This window comes from Lathamus discolor, chromosome 4 (assembly GCF_037157495.1).
Source record: "Lathamus discolor isolate bLatDis1 chromosome 4, bLatDis1.hap1, whole genome shotgun sequence".
In the NCBI taxonomy this organism is placed as follows: domain Eukaryota; kingdom Metazoa; phylum Chordata; class Aves; order Psittaciformes; family Psittacidae; genus Lathamus; species Lathamus discolor.
In genome coordinates, this window is record NC_088887.1 from 127,543,986 (window position 1) to 127,571,306 (window position 27,321).

The following is a 27,321-nucleotide window of genomic DNA, read 5'->3' on the forward strand; positions in this document are numbered from 1 at the left end:
AACCCTGAGCACCGTGCGTTCGGTTTCCACTGCTCCTCCAGCCCATATCCATGAAATCCTCAGTCATTACGTGGGAGAGCCGGGCAGCCACTCACTGCTGGCTGTGTCGCAAGGACCACGTTGATGTCTCTATCAGGAGGACACCAGATGCGTGTTTCTGTTTGGATTTGACTATTTTTAAGCTGCCGTAAGCAATGATGTTTTAATTTAGTCCCTTCATGCTCGTGCGGTAATGGCAGTCTTTTTATCTGTACCGTGGGTACCAGCGGCTCCTATCTGCAGTCGGGAGGTTTGTGTCATGCTCCCTCCCACGTGTGTTTTGGTTTATTTTAAAAAGCTAGTATTCCAGGACTAGTTTGTCTTATTTAGAAGCACGTACCTTAAATAGCCTCCTGCCTGCTGGGGGCTGACGGAGGCTATAATTACCTTACGCAGAAATGAAGTGTTTCTCTTTCTGGATGCGGTTAATGGACACTTCACTTGATTACTCACGTCAGTTCTGAACTATTGCAGACTGCTGTTTGCTTCAGCTTGAAGTGGATGTTCTGATGTCTTTTCCACACACCAAAGCCCCACAGCAGAGAACTTCAGAGGAACCAGAGAATCACAGACTGAAGGGACCTTAAAGCTCCTCCAGCTCCAACCCCTGCCCCGGGCAGGGACCCCTTCCACTGGAGCAGCTTGCTCCAAGCCCCTGTGTCCAACCTGGCCTTGAGCACTGCCAGGGATGGGGCACCGCAGTGACCAGGATCTTGTTGGTTTAAGAGCACTGTTCTAACAGATGCTGTTGCTGTGAAGCGTGCCCAGCCCTAGGTCCAAGCTGTCATGGCCAGGAGGACACTGCTGAGGAAGGACCAGGGTGATGTTGCTGAGATCATCTCCCCGGCCTCGATGGCCACATCCGTCTGTTCCATTTGTAACTTGTGATACAGCAGCCTGTGAGCTCTGAGCTGCACTGCAGCACCCACCCAGGCGGGGAGGGATGGGACAGGGAGGGAAAACACTTTCTGTCCTCCCAACCCAGATACAAGCTCTGCTGGGAATCACGCCATAGCCAGCGGTGGTGAGTGCTGAGTGATGCAGGGCTCTCCTCAGTTGTGAACCCAGCTGTGTGGAGGCTTTATGGGATGCTGAGGAACAAGTTGGTTGTATGTAATTTTTTGCCCTCCTTGTGCAGCTCTGCCCACCCAGCATTCATGGTGCTCTGGAAGTACATCCAGTGCTTGCTCTGGGATTAGAGCTCCAGCATTCCCCAAACCAGGCTCTGCTGTTCCCTTCCCAAGACATCTGTGACTTATCCTGCTCACTGGAAGTCCATGGGGCCAGTTTCTTACCGAGTCAATAGTTATGGAAAAATCCTGTTTGTTCAGTTGAAATGATCTGAATGGGTCAAACTTGGCTCCAGCCTCTGGCCTTGTGCCTGTGGTGGCTTTGAATGGTGCATTCCGTCCTTGGAACATGGAAGTGATGGAGATGGATGGATCATGTTGAGTCAGTCATGGCACTCACTGCGAGCTCAGGAGCTGGTCATTAGATAACCCATTGCACAGGCTGGAGGCACAGGGTACCCAGAGAAGCTGTGGCTGCCCCATCCCTGGCAGTGCTCAAGGCCAGGTTGGACACAGGGGCTTGGAGCAAGCTGCTCCAGTGGAAGGGGTCCCTGCCCGGGGCAGGGGGTGGAAGCTTTAAGGTCATTTCCAGCCCAAACCAGCCTGGTTGCATGATCTGACCCGTACCCTATGGCATGTGTGTGGAGAAGGTTCACCATGGCACGGTGCAGTGTGTGTACACACGTGTGTGCGGGAATGCTGTGTCATGGAGGAAACGTGTTGGTGCTGCTCAGGTCTCCTGGGGAGGGGAAAGGGGGATTCCTGTGTTCTGATGGTCTGAGTTAGCTGTGAGCTGTAGGACTTGGGGACCCCTCGGGCAGGTTCAAGCCATTCCCCTTGGCCTGGCCCTACAGGCCCTTGTCCCAAGCCCCTCTCCAGCTTTCCTGCAGCCCCTTTAGGCACTGGAGCTGCTCTGAGGTCTCCCCTTCAGGAGCCTTCTCTCCAGGCTGCACCAGCCCAGCTCCCAGCCTGGCTCCGGAGCAGGGCTGATTCATCCAGCCTGTGCTTTCTGCCTTTTAGCAATTTCTCTTTCATTACAAGTAACAGCCATTGGTTCAGGATGAGTCGTGCATCTCCGTGCACCGCAGCCGCGCTCGGAGCGCGCCGTGGGCTGGCGCTGGCTCACATCTGCTGCAGGATTTCGGATTGACGTTGATTTCTTCCCACCTCTCACTGAGTTTGTGCCTTCCAAGGTACCTGTGAGGCTGGGTTTGGCTGTGCTGTGGTCTCCTGCTCTCTTCAGAGTGCAGCGGTGTTGAGCCCAGGTCCTGGAGAGCAAAGGCTGGTGCCAGAGGTCACACACTGCCTAGAGGAGGCCTCAGTGCCGTGGGTTAGTGGTGGCCTTGGCAGTGCTGGGGAGCGGTTGCACTGGATCTTAAAGATCTTTTCCAGCCTGGTGGATCCCGGGATTCTGTGATTTGATGCAATTAGGACAATGTGTGGTGTGAGTAGGGCATCCAGTGCACGGTCCCAGGTCCTGGGGCAGCTTCATCCGCACTGCTGGGGGCAAAGACGGGGTTGGATCTGGCATGGAAAAGGGCTCAGTCTCTCTAGAAGGGGGTATGTCAGGGGTGGGAAAGGCTTGGTGTTGTCTTGGGTTGTGTGCCCAATGCTGTTGTGTCTCAGTTTCAGATTACCACGGCATTGGCAGAGTTGAATGAATTGATGAGACTTCCCCTGTCTCCAGTGAAGTTGCTTTTGAAGCGCATCAGCTGTTAATGGGTGCCCCAGCCCTGGCAGTGCTCAAGGCCAGGTTGGACACAGGGGCTTGGAGCAAGCTGCTCCAGTGGAAGGGGTCCCTGCCCATCTGTGGCAGGGGATGGAGCTGGAGGAGCTTTAAGGTCGCTTCCAACCCAAACCAGGCTGGGATTCTACGAGGCATGGAGTGAAGACATTCCTGAAGTCAAATCTGGCTGACTTTCACTGTTTGGTACAGGTTTAATGGCTCAGGTTTGTTCTGCAGGAGGGAAGGAGTGTGCAAGGTGGAATCAGTTACATGCCTTAGTTTGTTATCATGGAGTAACCCAATCTCAAGTTATTTCAGCTCATTGGATCCCTTTCCTGCCTGTGGGATATTTTGGCTGCTGGTGCTCATCTTGTGAAGGAGCTGATGTGGTGTTTCCTGGCTGACCCTGGGCAGACCCTCCTTGCTCACAGGGTGGTACTGGAACAACTTTTCTATCTTATTTAGACAGCCCAGCAGAAGCGTTCCCCAGTGCTGGGCCTGAGGGGAGCAAACAGGAACTTCTCAGGAAGGAAGTGGGTGACGTTGGCACTTTGAGGGCAGAGCAGCCAAGGAGGATGCTGAGGGCTGGTCTGGAGAGGTCTGAGGGCAGCAGGGGGAGGGACCCAGGGCTGTACCTCCCACCCCAACGGGGCAAACAACGGGGGCTTGTGGTGGAGAGGGGGATTGAAGCAAGGGTGAAGCTCTTCCCTGGGAGGGTGCTGAGGCGCTGGCACAGGGTGCCCAGAGAAGCTGTGGCTGCCCCATCCCTGGCAGTGCTCAAGGCCAGGTTGGACACAGGGGCTTGGAGCAAGCTGCTCCAGTGGAAGGGGTCCCTGCCCGTAGTTGGAGCTGGAGGAGCTTTAAGGTCCCTTCATCCCAACCCATTCCATGATGCTATGATTCCATGTCACTCCAGCTTTGCCTGTGTGCCTGTTGATGGTTTCAGAGGTGGTGGCATCTTCAGCAGCTGCTTGCAGGAGATTGTGTAGGTGATTGCAGAGCTTTTGTGTGGGGATGGAGCCCTGAGGGTGAAGGTGGGTCCGTGTGAATGGGGAACAATGGCAGGAGAAGGGATGTACAGATGGCATGTGCTGATAGTGCCCACCTTAGTGGTCCTCATCAGGGCACCCCAGGGGAGGGCAAATGTCCTTTTGTTGTAAAGGGAAGGATGGACCACAGCTATTAAGATATGATGGGGGGAGATAAAGAACAGGCCTGGAGGCACCAAGCAGTGGGATGAAGAAACAAAAGAGTCCTGCTGACTCAGAAGGTGGGGTGGGAGGGTGGAGGAGAGCTGATGGTGTCAGCTCCTGAGGGGCCCTGAAATCCCAGGGTGGTCTGACCCCTAAGGAGCAAGCTGGGAGTGATGAGGACCAGACAAGCAAGTGTCCCCTTCCAGGAGCTGCAGTAGCAAACATCAGTGCTGTGCTAGGGCTTTCTGGGGGAGCAGGAGCATCCTTCACACCAGCGTCACACTCAGTCCAAGGCTTTCACTTGCTGGGTGCCAGGGGTTGTGTTGGAGGGGCTGGCGTGGGGTGTCACTGTGTGTGTGACGTGGAGGGCAGGACCTGCTGGGCACTAAGCCCTCATTATCGCCCCAAGAGAGGACCTGGTGCTTGGATAGGTCTTTTTTGTGTCCCTTTAGGCGACAGTGGTTACTGTGGCACAAGCTCCTGGGTTAGTAACTGTTAGGCAAGATGCTGGCCCTGGGCTTTGTTTCTTCATCTGGGGTATGTTACAACTGCATCCTGTGTTCCCCGAGAGATAACAGGGTGGCCCATGCTGGCCGGAGCACCCTCAGGACCATTCTGTTATCAGGGCAGGGGCTTCTGCTGATTAAGTCACTTACTCAGGCTTTTCCTGGCCTTGAAGCAAACAAATTCCTCGCTGTTTACTCACTCCAGAGCTGTGGGTTGTGTGCTTGGTTATCAACACGAGCGACCATGGCTTTATTGCTCCTTCTGCTGCCTTGTATCACAGATCCCCACAGGTTGTCCTTGTGGTTGCATGAAACCTGCTGAGATCACCTCAACCCATGTGCCTTGTGGCCTGGATGCTGGATGGACGCTTGAATGGATGTGGTTTGGGGTTACATGGCTCCAAGGGTGTTAACATGAAGAAACCACTCGTGTTTTATCATAACATGACGTTTCCTGCTCAGAATTTGACCCTTGCCAGAGCGTTGCTGTAATAATAAGCACAGGCCTAGAACAAGATGATCACAGAGTATTTTGGGAGGCATCTTTTAGCCTGATTTCATTGTGCCTTGTGAAGCCCAGCCCAAAGGCAGGATAAATACCACGAGCATCCTGTGTTCCTGCTCTGTGCCATTGAGATCAGCATGAGCAATCACTGCAGAAAGGCCCAGCCCAATGTGCGGAGCTGATCTTGCCACACTTGGGCAGGGTAGGAGAGGAAAGCCAAACCTGTGCACACCAGCGTTGGGCAGCCAGTGACGTTTCAAGTAATTCTGCCAAGTTCCCCTCCTTGCCAATTGAAACCATTACACAGGCAGAAAATGCCTTCACCCTGTTGGTGCCATGGACAACCCCGGGCAGTGCCATGAGCCACTCTTCCGCCACCGGCTACATCCAAAGGTGGGATGGAAGCGCAGAGGCTTCCTGGCACGCCTGAGCAGGCAAGCCCTGCCTTCACCTTCCTGCGGCCCTGCCCGGCGCAGCGGTGTCCCTGCCTTCTCCTTCGCTCACTCCCTGTTGCTGTTCCAGCTGTTTTCCCCAGGTTCCGTGAGTCCAGGTGTCATTATCTCCACCAGCATCCGATGGAGAGCTGGGCTGGCTGGAAGTGCCATGAGTGCCATGGGCTACTGGTGGCCTTGGCAGTGCTGGGGCAGTGGTTGCATGGTTGATCATAAAGGTCTTTTCCAACCTGGTTGATTTTGTGATTCTGAGTGACACGGGGGGAGGTCAGGGGGAGCGTTCTCAGCTCCTGCATGGGTTTGGGTCAATGGTTTCTGGGGCTGCTGGGCTCTCCTGGCCATACAGACAGGCATGAGTTGGGGTGGGGTGAACTTCCTGAGGTCTGGGAATCCTGGAATCACTCAGGTTCTCTGGCCCCGCTCCAGCCCCTCAATGTCTCTCTTGCAGTGAGGGGCCCAGAGCTGAGCACAGGATCCGAGGGGCGGCCTCACCAGTGCCCAGTGCAGGGGCACAATCCCTGTCCTGGCCCTGCTGCCGCACTGGTGCTGATCCAGGCCAGGATGCTGGGGGCTTCCCGGTCGCCTGGGCACGAGCTGCTCATGTTATAGGGATGCTGGGGAGGGACTCTTCATCAGGGACCATAGTGACAGGCCAAGGGGTAATGTTCAAACTGAAACAGGGGAAGTTTAGATTGGATCTAAGGAGGAAATTCTTTCCTGTGAGGGTGCTGAGGCACTGGAATGGGTTGCCCAGGGGGGTTGTGAGTGCTCCATCCCTGGCAGTGTTCAAGGCCAGGTTGGATGAAGCCTTGGGTGGGATGGTTTAGTGTGAGGTGTCCCTGCCCATGGCAGGGGGGTTGGAACTGGATGATCTTGAGGTCCTTTCCAACCCGAACTATTCTATGATTCTATGTTCAGCTCCATCAGTCAGCACCCCCAGGTCCCTTTCTACGAGCAGCCTTTCAGCCACAATTCCCCAAGCCCGGAGGGGTGCAAGGGGCTGTCGTAGCCCACGTGCAGGACAGTGTTTCCATGGTAAATATTCCCTCAGAGATAGATGTCTCCCAGATGCCTTATCCGTAGCGCCTGTCATTGGCAAACAGCCGACACCCGGGACAGTTCTTGATCCTTGCCCTGGGGTAGCCTCTGTGAATCACAAGGGGGTTTCTTGTTGTGTGTTAGCCAAGGAGCTCAGCTTTGGGGGATGTTTTCAGTTCCTGGCACCTGGGCTGTTGTCTCTGCATCCCTGCTCTGCCGTTGCACTGGGTCACTCCTCACCACGTGGCAGTGTCATAGGAAGGATGTGATCACGGTGGTGCTTGCATGGACTCAGGCATGTGGCAGGATTTGAAGTGTGAGAAATGAAATGCAGAAAAATGTGGAAGGAAGCCAGAAAATTCCATTTCTAACAGGAGGAGGGAGGCTTCTTCCATTGACGTTGTATAAACACAGAGCTCTCGCTCTCACAGTGTCCTCATGGATGCTGTGCCAACACTAACAGTGTCCAAGCGAGAAGTGCAGTTCATGACATGGGAGGTAAATTCGAGGTGCAGCCCCCCCTTACCTCCTCCAGGGCATCGATGGATGTGGTGCGGGCAGGAGCAGCCCGGCAGGGCCCTGCCCTCGGAGCACCAAGTGCTGAAGGGGTTGAGCTGGAAGCTCAGCCTTGCTGGGGCCATGCCCCCTTTGTGCCAGGGGCTGTGCGTGCCCCTGGCCGCCGCAGAGCCCCCGGCTGTGCTGTGCGTGGTGCTCAGCTAGGGCTGTTGCAGCCCAAGCAGCAGGGTTGGCCTGGGTTTGGTACCAGGTGCCTGACGTGGGGTTTTGTTCCTCAGCAGAGTTCTGCCGCATCGACAAGCCCCTGTGCCACGATGAGGACGAGCAGCTCAGCTTCGAGGCCGTCCGCAACATCCACAAGCAGATGGATGACGATGCCAACGGCAACGTGGACGTCGAGGAGAGCGATGAGGTACGTGCTCAGTGCTGCGCTGGCCTGCCCCAGCTCTGCTCCTGGAGGGGTGTTCTCAGGGGTAATGCCCGCATTTGAGGAGTGAGGAGTCAGGCTGTTGGCTCTGGTCTCTTCCCTGGTGGAGGCAGCAGTGTACGGTCTTGAGCCAAGTTTCTGATCCAAACAGTGTAGTTCAGAACTGTGATCTTCAGTGCGTGGCTTTGCCTCAGTTCTGGGGGTTTCTAGCCACTTAAGCTTTTTCTACACACAAGGTATAGAATCATAGAATGGTTTAGGTTGGAAGGGACCATAAAGCTCATCCAGTTCCAGCCCCCTGACCTTCCACTGGAGCAGCTTGCTCCAAGCCCCTGTGTCCAGCCTGGCCTTGAGCACTGCCAGGGATGGGGCAGCCACAGCTTCTCTGGGCACCCTGTGCCAGCGCCTCAGCACCCTCCCAGGGCAGAGCTTCTGCCTAAGAGCTCAGCTCAGTCTCCCCTCGGGCAGGTTCAAGCCATTCCCCTTGGCCTGTCCCTACAGGCCCTTGTCCCAAGCCCCTCTCCAGGTTCCCTGCAGCCCCTTTAGGCACTGGAGCTGCTCTCAGGTCTCCCCTTCAGGAGCCTTCTCTTGTCCAGGCTGCCCCAGCCCAGCTCTCTCAGCCTGGCTCCAGAGCAGAGCTGCTCCAGCCCTCGCAGCATCCCCGTGGCCTCCTCTGGACTCGCTCCAGCAGCTCCAGTCCCTCCTGTGTTGTTTATTCTTGGCCCTGGTGAGGAGTGAGCCAGGAGCTGCTGAGGCCGGGGCTGGTGCTGAGCCGGTTCCCTCTCCAGAGGAGGGTGGTGGTTGACAGCCACCGGTGCCACACTTTGGAGCTCTGCTGGATGTGCCCTTGGCACCCCAGGCCTTGGCCTGATGGGGACAGTGCTGCACAACCTGTATGGCTTGTGGGAGACTCCGACAGCATCTCCGTGGGGTCGGGAAGGTACAAAACCATGTCCTGCTGCTCCTGGACCAAAAGGCTCCTGTTTTCCCTCGTGACTGAAGGCCCAGGGCAGCCCACACCGCGCTGTCCATGGGAACCACACAGCATCCTGTCCATGAGGCACCCTTCCCCAGGGCATGTTGTTCCTGCTCCCCAGATAAGGAAACCACCATCCAGGAGGTAGAATCTGCCACCCAGGCCGATGCAGCGGTTGAGTTATGGGGCAAATGAAGCTGTCACAAGGGCACCTTGGGTTCTGGGATGGTGCCAGTCTCCAGGGCTGCTCCAGACCCAGCAGCCTGGAGCTCAGCACCGTGCTGAGGTGCTCCCGGGGCTGCCTGCTCCCAGGTTGCATTCCATTCCCTCTGCCTAAATCCCACTTCATGGAGTAATTAAACCAAATGAAAGGCTCCCAGTTGCAGTCCCTTAAGTTTGGTGTTTTGTCCGGAGGCAGCTCCCAGCTCCGCATGGCTTTGGAGCTGCAGCTCCACTGCTCCCACTGACTCCTGGGACAGCCCCAGGGAAATCCGCCCGCTCCAGGCATCCTGCTCACCCCTTACTAGAGTGAGGATAATCAGGAGTTAGGGCTGGGCACTAATGAGCAGTTTTGTGTCTCTCTCAGCAGCTCTTGCCTCTCTCAGTGCACCCGTTGAGGGCTATTGCACAAGCGCTAGCAGGATTAACTCCTCCAAGCTGTTGTACCCTCAGGTCCTTTTATGTCCAGATATTGCCAATGTGTGAGTAATAAAATCTGTTCCTCTAAAAGGCTTCAGAAGGCCCTGGTGCCATTACAGTCAGTGCCCAAACCCCTCAGAGATGGATCAGACCATGTCCAGGCCCTGTGCATCGCCTGTCTTGGACCCAGCCGCTCTCCTCCAGTATTGCTGTGTGCCTTATCATGGAACCCCAGCCTTGTTTGGGTTGAAGGGAGCTTAAAGCTCCTCCATTCCCAACCCCCTGCCTCAGGCAGGGACCCCTTCCACTGGAGCAGCTTGCTCCAAGCCCCGGTGTCCAACCTGGCCTTGAGCACTGCCAGGGATGGGGCAGCCACAGCTTCTCTGGGCACCCTGTGCCAGCGCCTCAGCACCCGCACAGGGAAGAGCTTCTGCCTAAGAGCTCAGCTCAGTCTCCCCTCGGGCAGGTTATGTTTAATCTTCATGCACCCTTCTTTCAACGGGCAGAGCTCCCACCTTGGGAGTGGGTGTAGGGGATGGGATTTCACCCTTGATTTCCATAAACCTTTTGGAAAGCCATGCAGTGACTTGGGAAGGAGTGTGCTGTGCCACGGTGCTGGTGCCAGCACAGCAGCGGGGATGGGAACAGTGGCTGTGTCCCTCTAGTGTAGGATTATGTGCTTGGGATTGACTTTTTTGTTAATATGTGGGTCTGCAACAGAACAAAGTAAAAAACACCTTAACGTAGCTCCGGAACACAACGTGTAAGTCGCTGATCTTGCCCAGATGTTGCTGCGTTGGATGAGTTGCCTCTTGCCCAGATGCTGAGCTGGGATGGATGAGTTGTCTCTTGCCCAGATGCTGGGCTGGGGTGGATGAGGTCCCTGCTAAACCACACTTCTCTGCTCTTTGCCTTTCTCTTCATCGTATATCAATTATTTCAATAAAAGGAAGAAAAAGCAGTTCCCTCTCTTGAGGATGAGGCCGAGGTCATTTTGGAGCTTGTGTTCAATCTCCTCTTCCCCAGAAGCAGATGCAGGCTTCAGCAGCGCCTGCGGCTGTCACACATTTTGGTCCTGGGTGCACATGCCAAAGCTCCCATCATGGCACATGGAGCACAGGGGGGCTCAGTGGCCAGAGAACCTCTTTCCTCCCATCCTGGTGTTTTCCTGGTCCGTTGGGAACTTTGTATTCACCTTCATTAGTCTGGCCTTTTGGGAGCAGATTTGGGTATGTTTTGAAGACCTGACTGGGCAGAAAAAGACAGACAGAAATGAAGGGTGGTTCCAAAATACTCTTAACTGTGGGTGAATTTTCACCCAACAGCCTCATGCTGCCCTTAACCCATCACTGCCTTTTCCTTTCTGGAAGTGGATGTTCAGTGGAGTTTCAGCTGACAGCAGTGACCTCAATTAAAGCAAAGCCCTATCCCTGGCGGGGACCTCTCCTAATTACTGCTCTATTTCTGCTCCACGCTCACGCCAAAGGCAGCTCCAGCACTTTAGGGGCAACTCTGGTGGAGGCTCATCCCGAGGAGTCCTCGGATGCTGTTGGCCTGGTTTGCTAAGGAAACATGGTTTATGCTGCTGCTCCATCAGGCCCTGGCTCCTGTCAACCTCTGAGGCCCCTGCCTGGGGTCAGGTACGTTACAGAAAGAGGCCTTGGAGACAGGAGTTTGCATAGAAGCGCAGAATCCTGGAATGGTTTGGGATGAAGGGACCTTAAAGCTCCTCCAGCTCCAACCCCTGCCCCGGGCGGGCAGGGACCCCTTCCACTGGAGCAGCTTGCTCCAAGCCCCTGTGTCCAACCTGGCCTTGAGCACTGCCAGGGATGGGGCAGCCACAGCTTCTCAGGGCACCCTGTGCCAGCGCCTCAGCACCCTCACAGGGAAGAGCTTCTGCCTAAGAGCTCAGCTCAGTCTCCCCTCGGGCAGGTTCAAGCCATTCCCCTTGGCCTGCCCCTACAGGCCCTTGTCCCAAGCCCCTCTCCAGGTTCCCTGCAGCCCCTTCAGGCACTGGAGCTGCTCTCAGGTCTCCCCTTCAGGAGCCTTCTCTTGTCCAGGCTGCCCCAGCCCAGCTCTCTCAGCCTGGCTCCAGAGCAGAGCTGCTCCAGCCCTCGCAGCAGCTCCGTGGCCTCCTCTGGCCTTGCTCCAACATATACTAAGGGCAGATCTGCTTCTAAGGAGATCTTGGTGTGCAGCTCCATCCACGAGCAGCTCCTGGAAGGAGGCGATGACCCATCCTGCATCCTCCTCCCCGCCTGCTGACGGCGATGTTCTCGCACAGCAGCGCTGTCCCCTCCGCCGAGTCCTTGGGGTTTGTTGTGGAGATCCTGTGCTGGAGGGGGCTGCAGGAGATCACTTTTCCCTCCTGTGCTCTGAGCTAAATATACAGAGCAGCAGCTGATCCCCGGTCCTGGCGGGAGCTGGCAGCCGCCGCCTGTGGCGCTGGGTGACATTGCCATGTCCCCTCCTGGTCACGAGCTGACGGGCACCGGCTGCCCTGCAGGAGCTGCCTGCGTTATCCCTTACCAGGGGAAGAATGGGACATGGGGGATGGCTTGAACCTGCCCGAGTGGAGACTGAACTGAGCTCTTAGGCAGAAGCTCTTCCCTGGGAGGGTGCTGAGGCGCTGGCACAGGGTGCCCAGAGAAGCTGTGGCTGCCCCATCCCTGGCAGTGCTCAAGGCCAGGTTGGACACAGGGGCTTGGAGCAAGCTGCTCCGGTGGAAGGGGTCCCTGCCCGGGGCAGGGGTTGGAGCTGGAGGAGCTTTAAGATCCCTTCAACCCAGCCCATTCCATGATTCCATGATGAACTGAGAAGATGAAGTCATTTTGATCAGAGATTATGAGACCAGAGATGCTGCATCTCAGATGTAGCTGTGCTTTGCCATAGCAGTTATGAGCCTGTGGATGTAAGAATAAGAAAGGCAGGTGAAAGATTATCTCTAGTTTTAGATGCTTCTCTTCTCCCTCAAAGCTGAATCAAAATCTAATCCTGCTGTTTCTTCTTCTCCTAGTTCTTGAGGGAGGACTTGAATTACCACGACCCCACAGTCAAGCACAGCACCTTCCATGGGGAGGACAAGCTCATTAGTGTGGAAGACCTCTGGAAGGCCTGGAAGACATCTGAAGGTAATAAAACACGAAGAAGCTGCTTGAAACAGCCCGTTCTACCCCCTGTGCGATGAAAGGGATGAGCACCTTGGATTTCATCTAACCTTGGCAGCACTGTGTGTCCCTCCTGGGGTGTACACACTGCTTCCTTGGCTGCCTTGTCCAGTTCTCTTCTAGCTTCCTTTTTGGGTGACATTGCAGGATTGCATTGGTCTTGGTACTTCCAATCTGTTGATCCTGGCCTCTGACAGTAGCCATAAAGGTATAAATTACTATTTAGTTTCCCTGCCCTTAGAAATGTGCATTAAAATGCAGTCAAATACGGTCCAGTTCCAGGTTCTCCTTCAAATAGAATCATAGAAACACAGAATAGTTAGGGTTGGAAAGGATCTTAACATCATCCAGTTCCAACCCCCCTGCCATGGGCAGGGACACCTCACACTAAACCATCCCACCCAAGGCTTCATCCAGCCTGGCCTTGAACACTGCCAGGGATGGAGCATTCACAACGTCCTTGGGCAACCCATTCCAGTGCCTCACCACCCTCACAGGAAAGAATTTCCTCCTTAGATCCAATCTAAACTTCCCCTGTTTCAGTTTGAACCCGTTCCCCCTTGTCCTGTCACTGCAGTCCCTGATGAAGAGTCCCTCCCCAGCATCCCTATAGGCCCCCTTCAGACACTGGAAGCTGCTCTGAGGTCTCCATGCAGCTTCCCTTCTCCAGGCTCAACAGCCCCAGCTACCCAAACACGCCCTTTCAGGTGGTTCTGGGGTTGCAGCATCCTAAATGTTCCGCAGAGCTGTGTGGGAGCTCTCCTGCAGGCCGGGTTTTCCTCAGGAGGAATTTGCAGAACCTGAAAAGCTCCTTAATCTGGTGAAGAGAAGGGGAGTAGAGTCCTAAGCCTGGAAGTGGACACAGACCCATGCGATGCAGAGCTAAGCCCGTGACAGTGGCTTGGAGCTGGATGATGTCAAGGTCCTTTCCATCCCAAACCATTCCATGGTTCTGTGTGAAGTGCAGGCTGTTAAGAATTGGCATTATCCATCCTGGCGAGTTCACCTGTGGAAGCTGAGTCATTGGCTGGAAACTTCCTGGAACTTCTGAATCTTGGAAGGAGCTTTAACGTTCACTGATTCTTCCCTGGCTGCTGGGGGCTGCCCCACGCACTGAGCTCCTGCAGTGCTGGCTGTGTGCCGGCGCCAGGAAGGTGTCCACGGGGGTCAGGAAAAGAATCTTGGAATGGTTTGGGTTGGAAACAACCTGAAGCTCTTCCAGTCTCAAGCCCTATCAAGGGCAGGGACCCCTTCCACTGGAGCAGCTTGCTCCAAGCCCCTGTGTCCAACCTGGCCTTGAGCACTGCCAGGGATGGGGCAGCCACAGCTTCTCTGGGCACCCTGTGCCAGCGCCTCAGCACCCTCACAGGGAAGAGCTTCTGCCTGATGTTTATTCCATTGTACAGCTGCTTATGGATGGCTTTGCCTGGAGTTTGTATGGATCTCGGCTGGAAAAGGGCAGAAATCATTAAGGGACATGGGACAACGTCCCATGATAGTCCCCAGGTCTCTTAATTGCTGAGCTGCTTTTGCTCTCTGCCTGTTGTGACACACGCGGGACCTGGCACGTCTCTGGGCAGGGCTCCTGTGACATTAACGATTTTCCTTGTGTTTGGATTTAGTTCCTGCTCTGGTTTTCCCTTCCTGGCACGCTGCACATGCACTGCTGAATTAAGTTACTGCTTCCCAAGGGATGGTCTCATACGGAGCCAGTGTTGGAGTTTGAACTCCAAGAACTGGTAGGATTGGGCTTGGAGAAAAGGTCTGCTCCAGATGTGGGTATGAAAAGCAGGAGGGCACCAGGGTCTGATGGGGATGGGAGCTGAGGGGGTGGTGCCTGTTTCAGCTGGTTTCAAGCCAAGCGCTTTTCCTGCCTCCTGTTGTTGTTCCTGGGTGCACACGGAAAGTGAAAAGTTCTTTCTGCCCCTGCTTATCCAGAAACACAAAGTTGTGATGCTCACGTAAAGTGCAGGATTAGACAGATAAAGCCCAGCGCTCTCCACTGGAGAGCAGATGGGATCATGGCACAGGATGCAGGGCACAGGAGCCGCTCGGCTTTGCAGTAGATGATGCTGATGCCACCAGCTTGTTTCCCAGGGATTTCTTCGCCAGATAAAGACCTCTGGGGATGGAAGGCCAAGAAGAAGGAGAAGTTGAAGGCTTCAGAGGATGCTGGGAGGGTGTGTGCTAAGCCAAGAGGTGGCTGTTGGCGTGGGGAGAAGGAGGGACCTTGAGGGACAAGCCTGGAGTCACTGGCTGTGGGGGGGACACCCTGGCAGGTCTGGGGGGGCAGGCAGCAGCAGTGCCCACGCTCCTTCTGCGCAGGTGAGAATCTCCATGGGGAGCTCCAGGGACCAGCACTTCACAGAGGGCTCTGCAGAGCCTGTTTGAGTCCTGCCCCCATGGGCACCATTCCCACCGCAGCTGGTGGCTGCTCCGTGGGCAGGGACAGCCGCCTGCGGTGGCCGAGTGCTCTGGCCTCGTGCCCTGCAGCGCTGCTATCCCGCTGCGCTCCGTGCTGGCAGTGCTGCTCCCAGGGAGCCGGCATCGCCCGGCCTGCTCCTGCTCTGGCATCTTCCTTGTGGCCACAGGAACCTGGAGAGGGGCTTGGGACAAGGGCCTGTAGGGACAGGACAGGGGGAATGGCTTGAACCTGCCCGAGGGGAGCCTGAGCTGAGCTCTTAGGCAGAAGCTCTTCCCTGTGAGGGTGCTGAGGCGCTGGCACAGGGTGCCCAGAGAAGCTGTGGCTGCCCCATCCCTGGCAGTGCTCAAGGCCAGGTTGGACACAGGGGCTTGGAGCAAGCTGCTCCAGTGGAAGGGGTCCCTGCCCGGGGCAGGGGTTGGAGCTGGAGGAGCTTTAAGCTCCCTTCATCCCAACCCGTTCCATGATGCTGTATCTATAAAAGAGCTTTCCCATGGTTCCTGGCTGAGCCACCATTAACTGTGGGGAGTTTCCTCCAGTGAGGGACTTTGCTGGCTTTGTGTTTGCCAACGTGCATCCGTGACTCATCATGGAGATGACATCTTCTTTTCAAGCCTCGCTGCCGTTGCTCAGCGCTTGGCTCCCGCTCTGTCATCTTTCCATCAAAGGCGTTCAGCTCCCTGGAGGATGTTTCTCATAGCTGCGGGACAAGTCACTGCTGACTTTCAGGCTGTGCCATGGAGCCCTGAACTTCTGCCGCTCACCCTGGAGCCAGCAGGAAACGGGACTTCTCTCCACTTGGCTGGTGGAAAGGGCATGTGAGAGAGGGACCGGCAGAGGCTGGGCCAGCAGCGTGCGGGGTGGTGACCACCAGCATAGTGCCTGGGGCTGCTGGAGCCTGCCCCATCCCTGGCAGTGTTCAAGGCCAGGTTGGACACAGGGGCTTGGAGCAAGCTGCTCCAGTGGAAGGGGTCCCTGCCCGGGGCAGGGGTTGGGGCTGGAGGAGCTTCAGGTCATTTCCAACCCAAACCATTCCATGATTCTGTGACACTGTGAAGGGGTGCCAGGAGGCCCCGTCTGTGCTCGCTCCTTTGTCTGATGGCCTCATGGCCTCGTTTATTCTTTCCTGAGCTGGAAGCACAATGTAAAACCAAGCACCGTGAAGCCTTTGTTGTCAGAGGCTGCTGTGGGGAACACACCCGTCCTTTACCTTCCTCGGTGGTGTCTCCTAAGGGTAAACGTGCTGCAGCCCATCGTGTCTTCCTGAATCTATAGCAGCCTGTTGTGCATAGAACAGACTCCCAGAAATGGTCACACCAGCCACCATACAGGGCCTGAGGAGCTGCAGGATTGCCTGGAGCATCCCAGGGGGATTCTTTCTTGGCTAATAGTCCACATATAGATCCAGCTCACTGCGTGCTCAATAGGAATGTGTTGAAACGTCAGGGCTGGGAGCAAGCTGCTCTAGTGGAAGGTGTCCCTGCCTGTGGCAGGGGAGTGGAACTGGGGGAGCTTTTAGGTCACTTCCAGCTGAAACCATTCCATGGTACTAAACTCTGGCGACACTTTGCCGAAGGTGACAGGATGAGCTGTGCAGGCGAAGTTGTGCTCTTGTTGCAGGTGTGATGACTTCCGTTGCTCACTAAAAATACTAAGCTTGTTCTCTGCCTCTCCTGCAGTGTACAACTGGACCGTGGATGAGGTGGTTCAGTGGCTCATTACCTACGTGGAGCTGCCACAGTATGAAGAGACCTTCCGAAAGCTGCAGCTGAGTGGACATGCCATGCCCAGGTCAGTGCTCCCCACATTGTCCTGTGTTCCTCTGGGATGGTGCCAGGGAATAAACGCGAGCTGAGGCAGCTCGTAACATCCTGTGTCATTCCTTGGCACCATAGAGCCAAGTGTCATTCCTGCTCCACTCCAGTTACCTTTGGATGCTTCTCCTTTGCTGTGGTCCTCTGCAGGGAGAGATTTATGCTTAGGCGAGCATGTATCTGCTGTGGGTGAAGGGAGAGGCTGCACAGGTGCCCAGAGAAGCTGTGGCTGCCCCATCCCTGGCAGTGCTCAAGGCCAGGTTGGACACAGGGGCTTGGAGCAAGCTGCTCCAGTGGAAGGGGTCCCTGCCCAGGGCAGGGGTTGGAACTTCACTTTCTGTGTGTTATCCAAGTAGCATTTACATTCCCAGTTCAAGGGCTACTGGTTATGCACCTCTGCAGCACTGGTGTGTGCTGGTGGGAATCCATGCCCCTTGATGCTCCAGCAAAGGAGACCTAAGCCTTGTGTTCCTCAAGAGGATGAGATGGCTTAAACCAAGGACCTCAGTCCACCTCTATGGTAAAGGTTGTTGTCACTGAACAGGGGCTTATAAACTGACAGGGAAAGTGGGTTTTGAGGCAGTGCATGGTGTGCCCCAACAGTTCTTCCAAGTGAGAAGTGTGGGTTTATGGTCTATGGAAGATGTCAGGGGCTAGCAACAGAGCATTGGTTAAAAACAAGAATATCTGGGACTGGACACGAAAAGATCAGTTTTGATGAGAAATCAGGACCCAAGTTCTCAGTGAAACACACGGGGCCTTGGGTTTTCCTTCTTTCTCCATGTAAAGCCAAAGACACTGCTGCTTGTCTCTTCGATGAGAGATCCTGTGTCAGAGGTGACAGTGTCTGAGTCATTTCTTCAGTTCTGACAGACTAAGCAGGGAGCTTTCAGGTCCTGCTCATTGCGTTTCTCCTCCCGCAGCCTCCATGTTACTAATGTTTGCTCAGTTATTAACCCAAATGGACATGTCCAACCCTCCTTTCCTTTCTGACTGACCTCCAGGCTGGCAGTGAACAACGCCACCATGATGGGCAGTGTGCTGAAAATGACAGATCGGAGCCACAGGCAGAAGCTGCAGCTGAAGGCTCTGGACACGGTGCTCTTTGGGCCCCCTCTCTGTAAGTACCAGAATTGAGAGTCCTTTGGCTGCTCCTCAGGGGGATCTGCCTCTGCTCAGGCTTGACCAGCAAAGACAGATCTGTGGGAAGCACACCTTGCCCTGCACAGGGGATCTCATCCCTGGTGTAATCCCTCTGAAACAGGGATGGGTTTGTCTCTGGGTTTATCAGAGCAGCTCCACAGCCCAGCAGCATCCTGCCCGCTGGGCTTCTGCTTCATCTCTGCTGCTGCAGACCTGCTGTCCTGCTGGGATCTCCTGTGTCTGAAGGGTAAAACCTTCCCGTGGCTCCTGTTCTTTGGTGCGGAGCAGCTGCCCAGGGCAGCGCCCTGCCTGCTCCCTGCTCCAGAGGGAAGCTGCTGCCGGGACCCGGCTCCGTCATCCCTGGGGCTTGTCAGTGACTCAGGCTGCAGATCAGCCGCCTCCAGATGGGGGAAATGGCTTTATCCTGGATGGGAAGGCATTTGGGATGGATGAGAATGAGGGACTTGGCTCCTTTGATGCTGATTACAGGCGTCTCTTGGCATCTGGAAGCTCTCTGATGCTTATCTCGGCGCTGCTGGGGTGCTCCTTTTGCATTCGTTCTGTCTGGCTCACGTCTAGTGTCTATTAAAGGGACTTTTGTCTCTCTCCCTCTTACTCATGCCTTTGTCATGAGCTCTAGGTACACCGGGGAGCTGAGCAGGGCCTGTTCCTGCTTGGAATCCTGCAGATGAGCTGGGTTTTATGGCAGTTGTGTTGCCTGGGCACACATTGACCCCCGTGTGCTGGGGCAACGCCACAAGAGGGACCTGGAGCTGCTGGAGCGAGCCCAGAGAAGGCCATGGAGCTGCTGCGAGGGCTGGAGCAGCTCTGCTCTGGAGCCAGGCTGAGAGAGCTGGGCTGGGGCAGCCTGGAGAAGAGAAGGCTCCTGAAGGGGAGACCTGAGAGCAGCTCCAGTGCCTAAAGGGGCTGCAGGGAACCTGGAGAGGGGCTTGGGACAAGGGCCTGCAGGGCCAGGCCAAGGGGAATGGCTTGAACCTGCCCGAGGGGAGACTGAGCTGAGCTCTTAGGCAGAAGCTCTTCCCTGTGAGGGTGCTGAGGCGCTGGCACAGGGTGCCCAGAGAAGCTGTGGCTGCCCCATCCCTGGCAGTGCTCAAGGCCAGGTTGGACACAGGGGCTTGGAGCAAGCTGCTCCAGTGGAAGGGGTCCCTGCCCGGGGCAGGGGTTGGAGCTGGGGGAGCTTTAAGGTCCCTCCCAACCCAAACCAGGCTGTGAAGAAGCCCAGCTCCCTCAGAGAGAAATGATTTCTTCCATTTACTTTGTTGGGTTTAACCCCCCTGTTCTTGCACCTTCCTTGTTTTCAGTCTGTGTTCAAATTCCTGAGAAACGGTGCAGTGAGGTAAATCCTGGGAAAAGTGGCTGCACAGAATGAAGCCAGTGGAACTTAGGAGGCTTGGCACTGATACGAGCTGGAACTGGATGATCCTGGAGGCCCCTCCTAAGCCAGCTCAGTCTGGGACTCCATGAGCTGGGTGAATGACCAGCCCGGGTTGAACAATCGGCCTCTTCCCTCCAGGTGTTGGAACCATTCCTTCAGGCCCAGTTTGCTTCTGGCTTTCCACTTGGCCTCTGTCACTGGTGTCAGTGGTGTGGCGCAGGGCTGGTGGAGCCCTCGTGGCTGAGAGCTGCTCTCGCCGCTCGCCAGCCCAGCAGCTCCTGTGCTGTGGGGAGGATTTTTCAGGCAGGTCCGGGGTGCTCTGTGAGTGGAGAGTAAAGGATTACATGGAATGGTTTGAGCTCGAGGGCCCTGCTCCGTGTCTGAGGAGCTCCTCGTGCCGCGTGGCTCCGGTGGCACTGGGGCAGGAACACCTCGTGGTTGCCCTGGTGAAAGTGCTCAGTGGTGCAGTGAACGTCCTGGTTGGGTTGCTCAGGTCACAGAGCAGGAAGTTCAGATTGTTACAGACTGAGCAGCTTCCGTGTGCGACTGTGACAAGAGGAGACAGGCTTTCGGCGTCGGCTGCAGCAGAGTTTGATGCCTTTTAGGAGGTGATACTTGCTATTCTGTGCTCGCTGTGGTTTGTCTCCAGCTCACGCTGTGGTGTGTGGTGAGAGGTTGTTTATCCAAACCTGATTCCTTAAGGAAAGGGTTGCGAAACAGCCACTTTCAGCAGCCCTGAGCAATCGGCGCGGTCGGGAAGTGCTCAGTGACCTTTGAAGCAGCTCAGAGCAGTGATGGATTTAGTGCTTCTGGATGAGTTCCTGCTACAGCTCTGCTCGGGTGCTCAGTGCAGGTGGGCTGGTCTGTGCTGCTGAGAGAGCGGAGCTGCCGGTGGTGGGATGTGGCTCACATGGGCAGGGTTTGTTCAGCCTGGAGAAAAGAAGAGAGAGACCTGAGAGCAGCTCCAGAGCCTAAAGGGGCTGCAGGGAACCTGGAGAGGGGCTTGGGACAAGGGCCTGTAGGGCCAGGCCAAGGGGAATGGCTTGAACCTGCCCGAGGGGAGACTGAGCTGAGCTCTTAGGCAGAAGCTCTTCCCTGTGAGGGTGCTGAGGCGCTGGCACAGGGTGCCCAGAGAAGCTGTGGCTGCCCCATCCCTGGCAGTGCTCAAGGCCAGGTTGGACACAGGGGCTTGGAGCAAGCTGCTCCAGTGGAAGGGGTCCCTGCCCGGGGCAGGGGTTGGGGCTGGGGGAGCTCTAAGGTCCCTTCATCCCAAACCAGGCTGGGATTCTATGAGTTTCATCAGGCAATTCAGCCAAACTGCTCCTGTGCTCGGGGGCACCTTCCTTGGGAGAGGACCTGCAGGAAAAAGCCAGCTTGGCTGAATTTAAACCATGGCAGCTCCCCGCATGCTCCTTCCCAGGAACGAAGGCTTGAATTCTTCTGGTTATCCTGTATTTGACCACGAAGAGTTCTAGGAAGCAAAATTTACACCCAGGCTGAGTTCTCCACTGAGTTTCCTTATCCTCTTGTCTGGAATGGAAGCTGCTGATGTTTGTCCAGCGCTGTGGAGCTGAGCCTGCTTGGCCCTGGGCACTGGAGGTTGCTCAGCTTGTGGGGCTGGCAGGGATTGCCCTGTGCTCCACCTAAACCTGCCCTAGCTGAGGCCCTGTGCTGCGGGGCTGGAGCGGGGCTGGCCCCGTGCTGGGCAAAACGGGAACAGCAGCAGCCGAGGAAGCAATAAAGGAGAAAAAAGCTGGAATAGGTGTGGGTGGTGGAAACCAGCCCCCCAGCGAGGCAGCCTGGCAGCCTCCTCGGGGCGTGAAGTGAGAGCCATTCAAAGCTCCCTATCTGCAGCAGCATGCCAGGAGCTGCTCCTTAGGAAGAGGATGTTGTGATATTCCATCCGGGATGGAAACGGGGCCAGGGTTCATCTTGTTTATTCCTTTAGTGTGGAATTTACAAGTGAATGTTCTCCAAAAACTGCTGGAACTCGTCTGTATGGATTGTGTGCTGGGAGCAGTGCTTGGGTGTCAGCTGAGGGCTCGGAGGAGGGTCCTGTCCCTCCCCCTGTGGGGACAGACCCTTCACTGCAGGCAGGGCAGGTGTGTTTTAGCTGTCATCATAAATCCCTCAAGGAAGGGACCTTCAAGCTCCTCCAGCCCCAACCCCTGCCGCGGGCAGGGACCCCTTCCACTGGAGCAGCTTGCTCCAAGCCCCTGTGTCCAACCTGGCCTTGAGCACTGCCAGGGATGGGGCAGCCACAGCTTCTCTGGGCACCCTGTGCCAGCGCCTCAGCACCCTCCCAGGGAAGAGCTTCTGCCTAAGAGCTCAGCTCAGTCTCCCCTCGGGCAGGTTCAAGCCATTCCCCCTTCGCCTGTCACCATCAGTGTCCCTGGTGAGCCACCCCCTGCACGCGTCACCCCATTCTGGCCGTCCCTCACCCAGGTCATCTCCCCGTACCCGATATCTGTGTGTCCACTGGTGCCTGCCAGTACCGGCTTTGCCAGTTTGGCTCCGGGTTGGATTTCCTGGTGCTGCTGGGCTCAGGGTGCTGCAGGAGGGAAGATGCCGCTGGTCTGTGTTCCAGCCCCAGTGTCCCTTCCGCTCACTGCAGAGCCCCCTGGCCTGGGCTGCTGCACCTCCAGGCTGGCCACAGGACCTGTGTGCACTGGGGAAACGCTGCCAAGTCGCAGCTGAAGTGTTCCTAGAGAGGGTTGAGGCTGGAACGGTCCCTGGTGGAGGGGAGCGGTGCTGCTGGGGTTGTGCCGGAGCAGCTTGTCTCACTGAGGAGCAGCCCTGGGTGGCTTTGAGATGGTGCCAGCGTAGGTCATCTGCTCCTGGGAAGAATACAGCTCCTGGAGCAGCTCAGCAGTGTCTGGAAGGGATCCGGGTTTGCAGGAGAGCTGATCTCAGTGCGGAGGTGGTTCCTCCTCTTGGTGTGCATCTGGGATGCTGCAGCGTCGGTGTCAGAGCAGCGCACACAGCCCTCGCCTCCCCATGCAGCGAGTGGGGTTTCCTTCCCGAGCTGGGATCTCACTTGCTGGGATCACATGAGCTGGGATCCCACAGCTCCATCTCTTGTGTTTAATGCTGTTAATGCATTGATCCAGGGCTGGGGGGCTGGGGGGAGCGTTAAAAGGGAATGATGCGTTGATAGCTTTCAGCAGGAGCTGATGTTCAATCCATAGAATTCCAGAGGTGAATGTCACAGGTATGTAAGGAGCAATTTATCTTTATTGTCCTAAAGGTAAAAACATGACAGAGTTCTTCATGAGCTGTGGAAGTTTTGCTGAGCCATTACGGAGATAAAGATGATCTCTGCTGAAATCCTGTTCATCATTCCTGATGGATGGGAGGGGATTATTCCTTAGCTTCAGGAACTGCAGGTTAAGCAGAGGGGGGTTCCCTGAAAGCTGCATGGCAGCTCCTGCCCCACTCCTGGAGAACAGGAGCAGCTCCTGTGGCCAGCTGTGGCTGAAGCCCCACCAGCAGTTACCTCCATCTGCTTTGACCAGAGGCCCCAGGTCCAGCCCTGTGACGACATGCTGGTCCTCACTGCCCTGTGACGATGTGCTGCTCATCACTGCTGTGAAGTTCAGTGCAGCACAGAAGCTCCTGGGTGAGGAAGAGGAAACACCCAGCACAAACACAGCCTGGGGAGACTGGATGGAGAGCAGCCCTGAAGAGAGGGACTTGGGGTCACTGTGACCTGGCAGTGGGTGCCAGAAACCTCCCATGTGCTGAGCTGCGTCCCCAGCGGTCCTTAAAGTTCCTCCAGCTCCAACCCCTGCCATGGACCCCTTCCACTGGAGCAGCTTGCTCCAAGCCCCTGTGTCCAACCTGGCCTTGAGCACTGCCAGGGATGGGGCAGCCACAGCTTCTCTGGGCACCCTGTGCCAGCGCCTCAGCACCCTCACAGGGAAGAGCTTCTGCCTAAGAGCTCAGCTCAGTCTCCCCTCGGGCAGGTTCAACCCATTCCCCTTGGCCTGGCCCTACAGGCCCTTGTCCAAAGGGGCCTCGGGGCATCTTCGTTCCATATGCAGACCATCCATTACGCTGCATCAGTACATTCCTGTACAGACAGGATACTTGGCTGCTTTTATATGTTCCCTGTGCTGGCTCATGTCTGTTCCTCATTTCTGGCTCACACTCAAGCAGAGCACTTCCTACCAGGCACAGACAGCAGCAGCTCACTCGAGTCACTTCAGGAATGGTGTTTCTGCTCATGAGGGTGGCCCTGTTAGACTCAAACACCTTCAGGCTGCTCTGACTCCCAGTGGAGAGCGACGTACAGAGAAACCAAAGCTGGGCTGTGACCAGAGGGACTCCACGGGGTGTAGTTTGGTCCCGTAACCAGGTCAGACTCCGGCACTTCAACACAGTAAAGATCACTGCAGGCCATGGGTGTCACTGGCAATGAGCCCCATGTGATGTGTCCCTTAGGATGCAGTCAGAGGAGTCAGAGCATTCGCATCCATCATCTGCTGCTGGGGAAGAAATGACCTCAAAAGCCGTCATTTTTATGGCACATCTCAGCTGCTCTTGGCTGAAAAATAACTCAGAGCTGGAGATCCAGTACCAGGCTTTTCCCTGGTCTCAGGTTTAACGCCCTCACTGCTGGGACACATCTGCTCCTCTGGCTGAGAGTCTGAGTCCACCTTAGTGCCATCTTCTGCTCCACTGCTTTTGCAGCTGGTGTCTTCCCCTGCCCCTGTGGCACAAGGTGAACTCTTCCTTAGGCTGAGGCTGCTCATGCCCTTCTGTGATGCTTCACCTAAAGCCTTTGAGTAGGAATGGCTCATTTTAGCCAATTCTTTACATTTGTGTGTGTGTATTTGTAGTATTCTTGATAGCTCCAGGCCATTGTCTGTGGTTTGTAACTGCCCTGTTGCGGAATTCCTGCCTCAGTGACGTGACAGCTTCAGGATATGAAGAGAAGATGTTGATCTAACCTGTCATCTGTGCTTGGTGATCATGGAATCCCTGCCTGGTTTGGGTTGAAGGGACCTCAAAGCTCCTGCAGCTCCAACCCCTGCCCCGGGCAGGGACCCCTTCCACTGGAGCAGCTTGCTCCAAGCCCCTGTGTCCAACCTGGCCTTGAGCACTGCCAGGGATGGGGCAGCCGCAATGCCCTGAGCACTCTGTTCTCACAGTCCCCGCTGTTGTTCTGCCTTTGCAAGGAAACCCCAAATAAATCCTTTATTGGAGCTGCACGAGGATGTAAAATTGTATTTCCAGCCTCCTGCGCCCAAATACTGAATTCCATCAAATCCAGCATCTTTTCCTCGCGATTCAAGCACCTCAGCATCCTCCTTCAACACCTTTTCATCTTGGCTTCCCTACACTTTGCATACCAGCAGTGATAACCTCTAGCTTCTGCATCTTCTGTCTTGACTGAGATTCACAGTGATATGGGGATGAGTTAAAGCAAACATCCATGTCCCTGTGTTGGCTTCACTGGGGCATCGTGAGATTTGGGTGGACACTAAATACTGCTCTTCCTTAGCTGGGAAATCCTGCTGGAATCCTGGGTTTGGTTTCTTTAGCACTGAACCCCCACTTGGTGCCTTCCCCTCTCTCACGTCTGTCCCCGCTGTTTGCTGACGGATGGAAACGGGGTTTCGCGTCGAGCTGGAATCCTGATGGGAGGTTTTGCAACTCGACCGTTTTGCACTGGATCTGCCCCATCTCCGCAGTCGCAGTCACAGCTCTTGCATCCTTGCGTTTGGAGTTGTTTGCACTGCGCTGGAGGAGCACGGTTGTCCTGGGGGTTCCTGTGCGGAGGAGCCTCCTGTGTCCCATGTTGCCAGGCAGGTTATGTCTGTTAGATCTGGAACTGAACCAGTTTTCTTCCTTTTGCTTCCCCGTTCAGATGGAATAGATGTTTTCGGTATCGTCCTTCCCCTGTATGGAACCTGTCCCACAATTCCCTCTAGCACCCTCTTAAGTTCCCATGTCCAGCTCTGGTGCGTTGATTGTCATCTTCTCCTGAATTCAGTGGTGCCTCTGGTCTCTTCCAGTGACTCGGCACAACCACCTGAAGGACTTCATGCTGGTGGTGTCCATTGTCATCGGAGTGGGTGGCTGCTGGTTTGCCTACATCCAGAACCGCTATTCGAAGGAGCACATGAAGAAGATGATGAAGGACCTGGAGGGACTCCACAGAGCAGAGCAGTCTCTCCATGACCTTCAGGAAAGGTACGTTTTGTGTGTCCACCCAGCCCGAGCATTCATCAGGCTGTCGCTCGTACCTGCAAGGTTCTTACTCCGTTAGATTTCACGGAATCATGGAATGGGTTGGCTTGAAGGGAGCTTAAAGCTCATCCAGTGGAAGGATGAGCCATGGGCAGTGGAAGGTTCCTGCCCCGGGCAGGGACCCCTTCCACTGGAGCAGCTTGCTCCAAACCCCTGTGTCCAACCTGGCCTTGAGCACTGCCAGGGATGGGGCAGCCACAGCTTCTCTGGGCACCCTGTGCCAGCGCCTCAGCACCCTCACAGGGAAGAGCTTCTGCCTAAGAGCTCAGCTCAGTCTCCCCTCGGGCAGGTTCAAGCCATTCCCCTTGGCCTGGCCCTACAGACCCCTGTCCCAAGCCCCTCTCCAGGTTCCCTGCAGCCCCTTTAGGCACTGGAGCTGCTCTCAGGTCTCCCCTTCAGGAGCCTTCTCTTGTCCAGGCTGCCCCAGCCCAGCTCTCTCAGCCTGGCTCCAGAGCAAGGAATCAAAAGGGTTTATGGAGCAAAACATCCATCTGAGCAAAGGGGATGGGAGCTCTCCCGTTGTACTCACAGTGGTCACTTTGCTTTGAGGGCTTCCCTTATTTCAAGTAGGCACTTCCTGTTCATTTACCACAGATAAATATATGGGAGCAGTGGAATTTCACACAGTGAAAGTGGTGTGGTTTCTGTTCCCTGTCTGACTCATAGTGACAGCATATTGGGATGCCCACTCCCTGAAATTACAGTTTAAATCCACACCTGGAGGGGAAGCAGAGCCTCTTAAAGGTGTCACGGGAATCCAGATCATGCAGACTTTGGCATCCGGGCTGGTCAGGTTGTTTCATGCTGGCTGTTGAGGGGGAAAAGGCATGCTGAATCCATGGAAGCAACAGAGGAATTTGGCACATCCGCTCTTGAATCCTGTCTGCACGGTGATACCTGCATTCAGGAGTGCTGCCGGGGAAGGATGGACAAAATACATCAGTTTGGAGGATTCAGTGTGAAGCCCCACGCTGGACCCTGGGTTCTTGCCTCACTGCCCCTTCGTTTCTTGCCCTGAAGACAGGTTGAGAGAGCTGGGGAGAAGGGAAGGCTCCAGGGAAGCCTCAGAGCAGCTGCCCCAGGACTGCAGCCTGTTCTCGCCTATGTGCCATGAGCAGCCTTCAGGATCTGTCTGCTCCTGAGTTTTGCTGGAAGGGCTTTTCCTTCGAGTGTGACCCCATCAGTTGGTGTCTATGTGGGGAGCAGACACTTGAGAGAGCACCAAGGTGATGATGCCAGACTGGGCACGTTCCCCGGCAGGAATGCGGATACGTGACCTGTGTTCCCTTTGGCACAGGCATAGAACACAGGGCATTTCCCCTCTACCTGCTGTGGTGCCAGCTCTATCCCACAGCTGGTTCCACAGAGCTCTGAGGAATTCTAGAGCACAGGTTGGAAATGGCCCAGAGAGGAGGAGATGTATTTCTGCGGGCAGCCGGAGATGGGAATTCCTGCTCATTGTCCATCTGGAGCCGCAGGGCTGCCCGCAGGGCAGGAGGTCTGCCTGGTGTCACTGAGGAGCAGGTCACAGCAGAGCTCCAGGCACCCTCTGCTGTGAACGCAGGGTGTGGGGAACGACCTTGGGCCCTGCTGCCGAGGGCAGAGCCGCGTAAACAAGTGGATGTTCCTGGGAATCAACTAATGCTCTAAAGCCAGAGAGGAAGAAACCCAAAACCACCGATACTGGGCATAGCTGAGCCTTGAGCCGGAGCAGCTTGTGTTGTTTCTGCAGGGAGGGCTTGTCCTCTGCAGAGGGCACCGAGCTGGAGCTCAGGAGGTAGGAGCTGCATCCCTGAGCATTGTGGGGCATCTTGAAGCTAATTCTCCTCTAAAGGGGGAATACACCTTCGCTTCTTCATCCCGGAGCCCCAGCGAGGTTCAGCTGTGGTCCGCAGCCGCTGTAGGAGCAGCAGAACCTCCAAACAGCATCAGTTCTTCTGAAGATCTGCTCAGAAACTTCTTTTCCAGGGCTTGAAGGGACCTCCTGTCCTGCCTCATTGGAACTTGGTGCTGAGCAGACCAGCGGAAGGTGTGTGA

The 27,321-nt window shown here is 55.8% G+C and overlaps 1 protein-coding gene across 9 annotated transcripts in view; it reads left to right on the forward strand.

Moving 5' to 3' along the window:
* The window catches only part of STIM1 (stromal interaction molecule 1), a 65,373-nt gene that overhangs the window by 14,504 nt on the left and 23,548 nt on the right, over positions 1 to 27,321 (forward strand). For 7 of the 9 annotated variants that reach the window (XM_065678997.1, XM_065678998.1, XM_065679002.1 and 4 more), the window contains 5 exons: positions 7,324 to 7,457; positions 12,104 to 12,218; positions 16,356 to 16,467; positions 17,495 to 17,610; positions 25,050 to 25,227. In XM_065678997.1, coding sequence (XP_065535069.1) covers positions 7,324 to 7,457; positions 12,104 to 12,218; positions 16,356 to 16,467; positions 17,495 to 17,610; positions 25,050 to 25,227 — 655 coding nt within the window. The remainder of the gene's footprint in view (positions 1 to 7,323; positions 7,458 to 12,103; positions 12,219 to 16,355; positions 16,468 to 17,494; positions 17,611 to 25,049; positions 25,228 to 27,321) is intronic. The other 2 variants (XM_065678999.1, XM_065679001.1) reach the window with 1 other exon arrangement.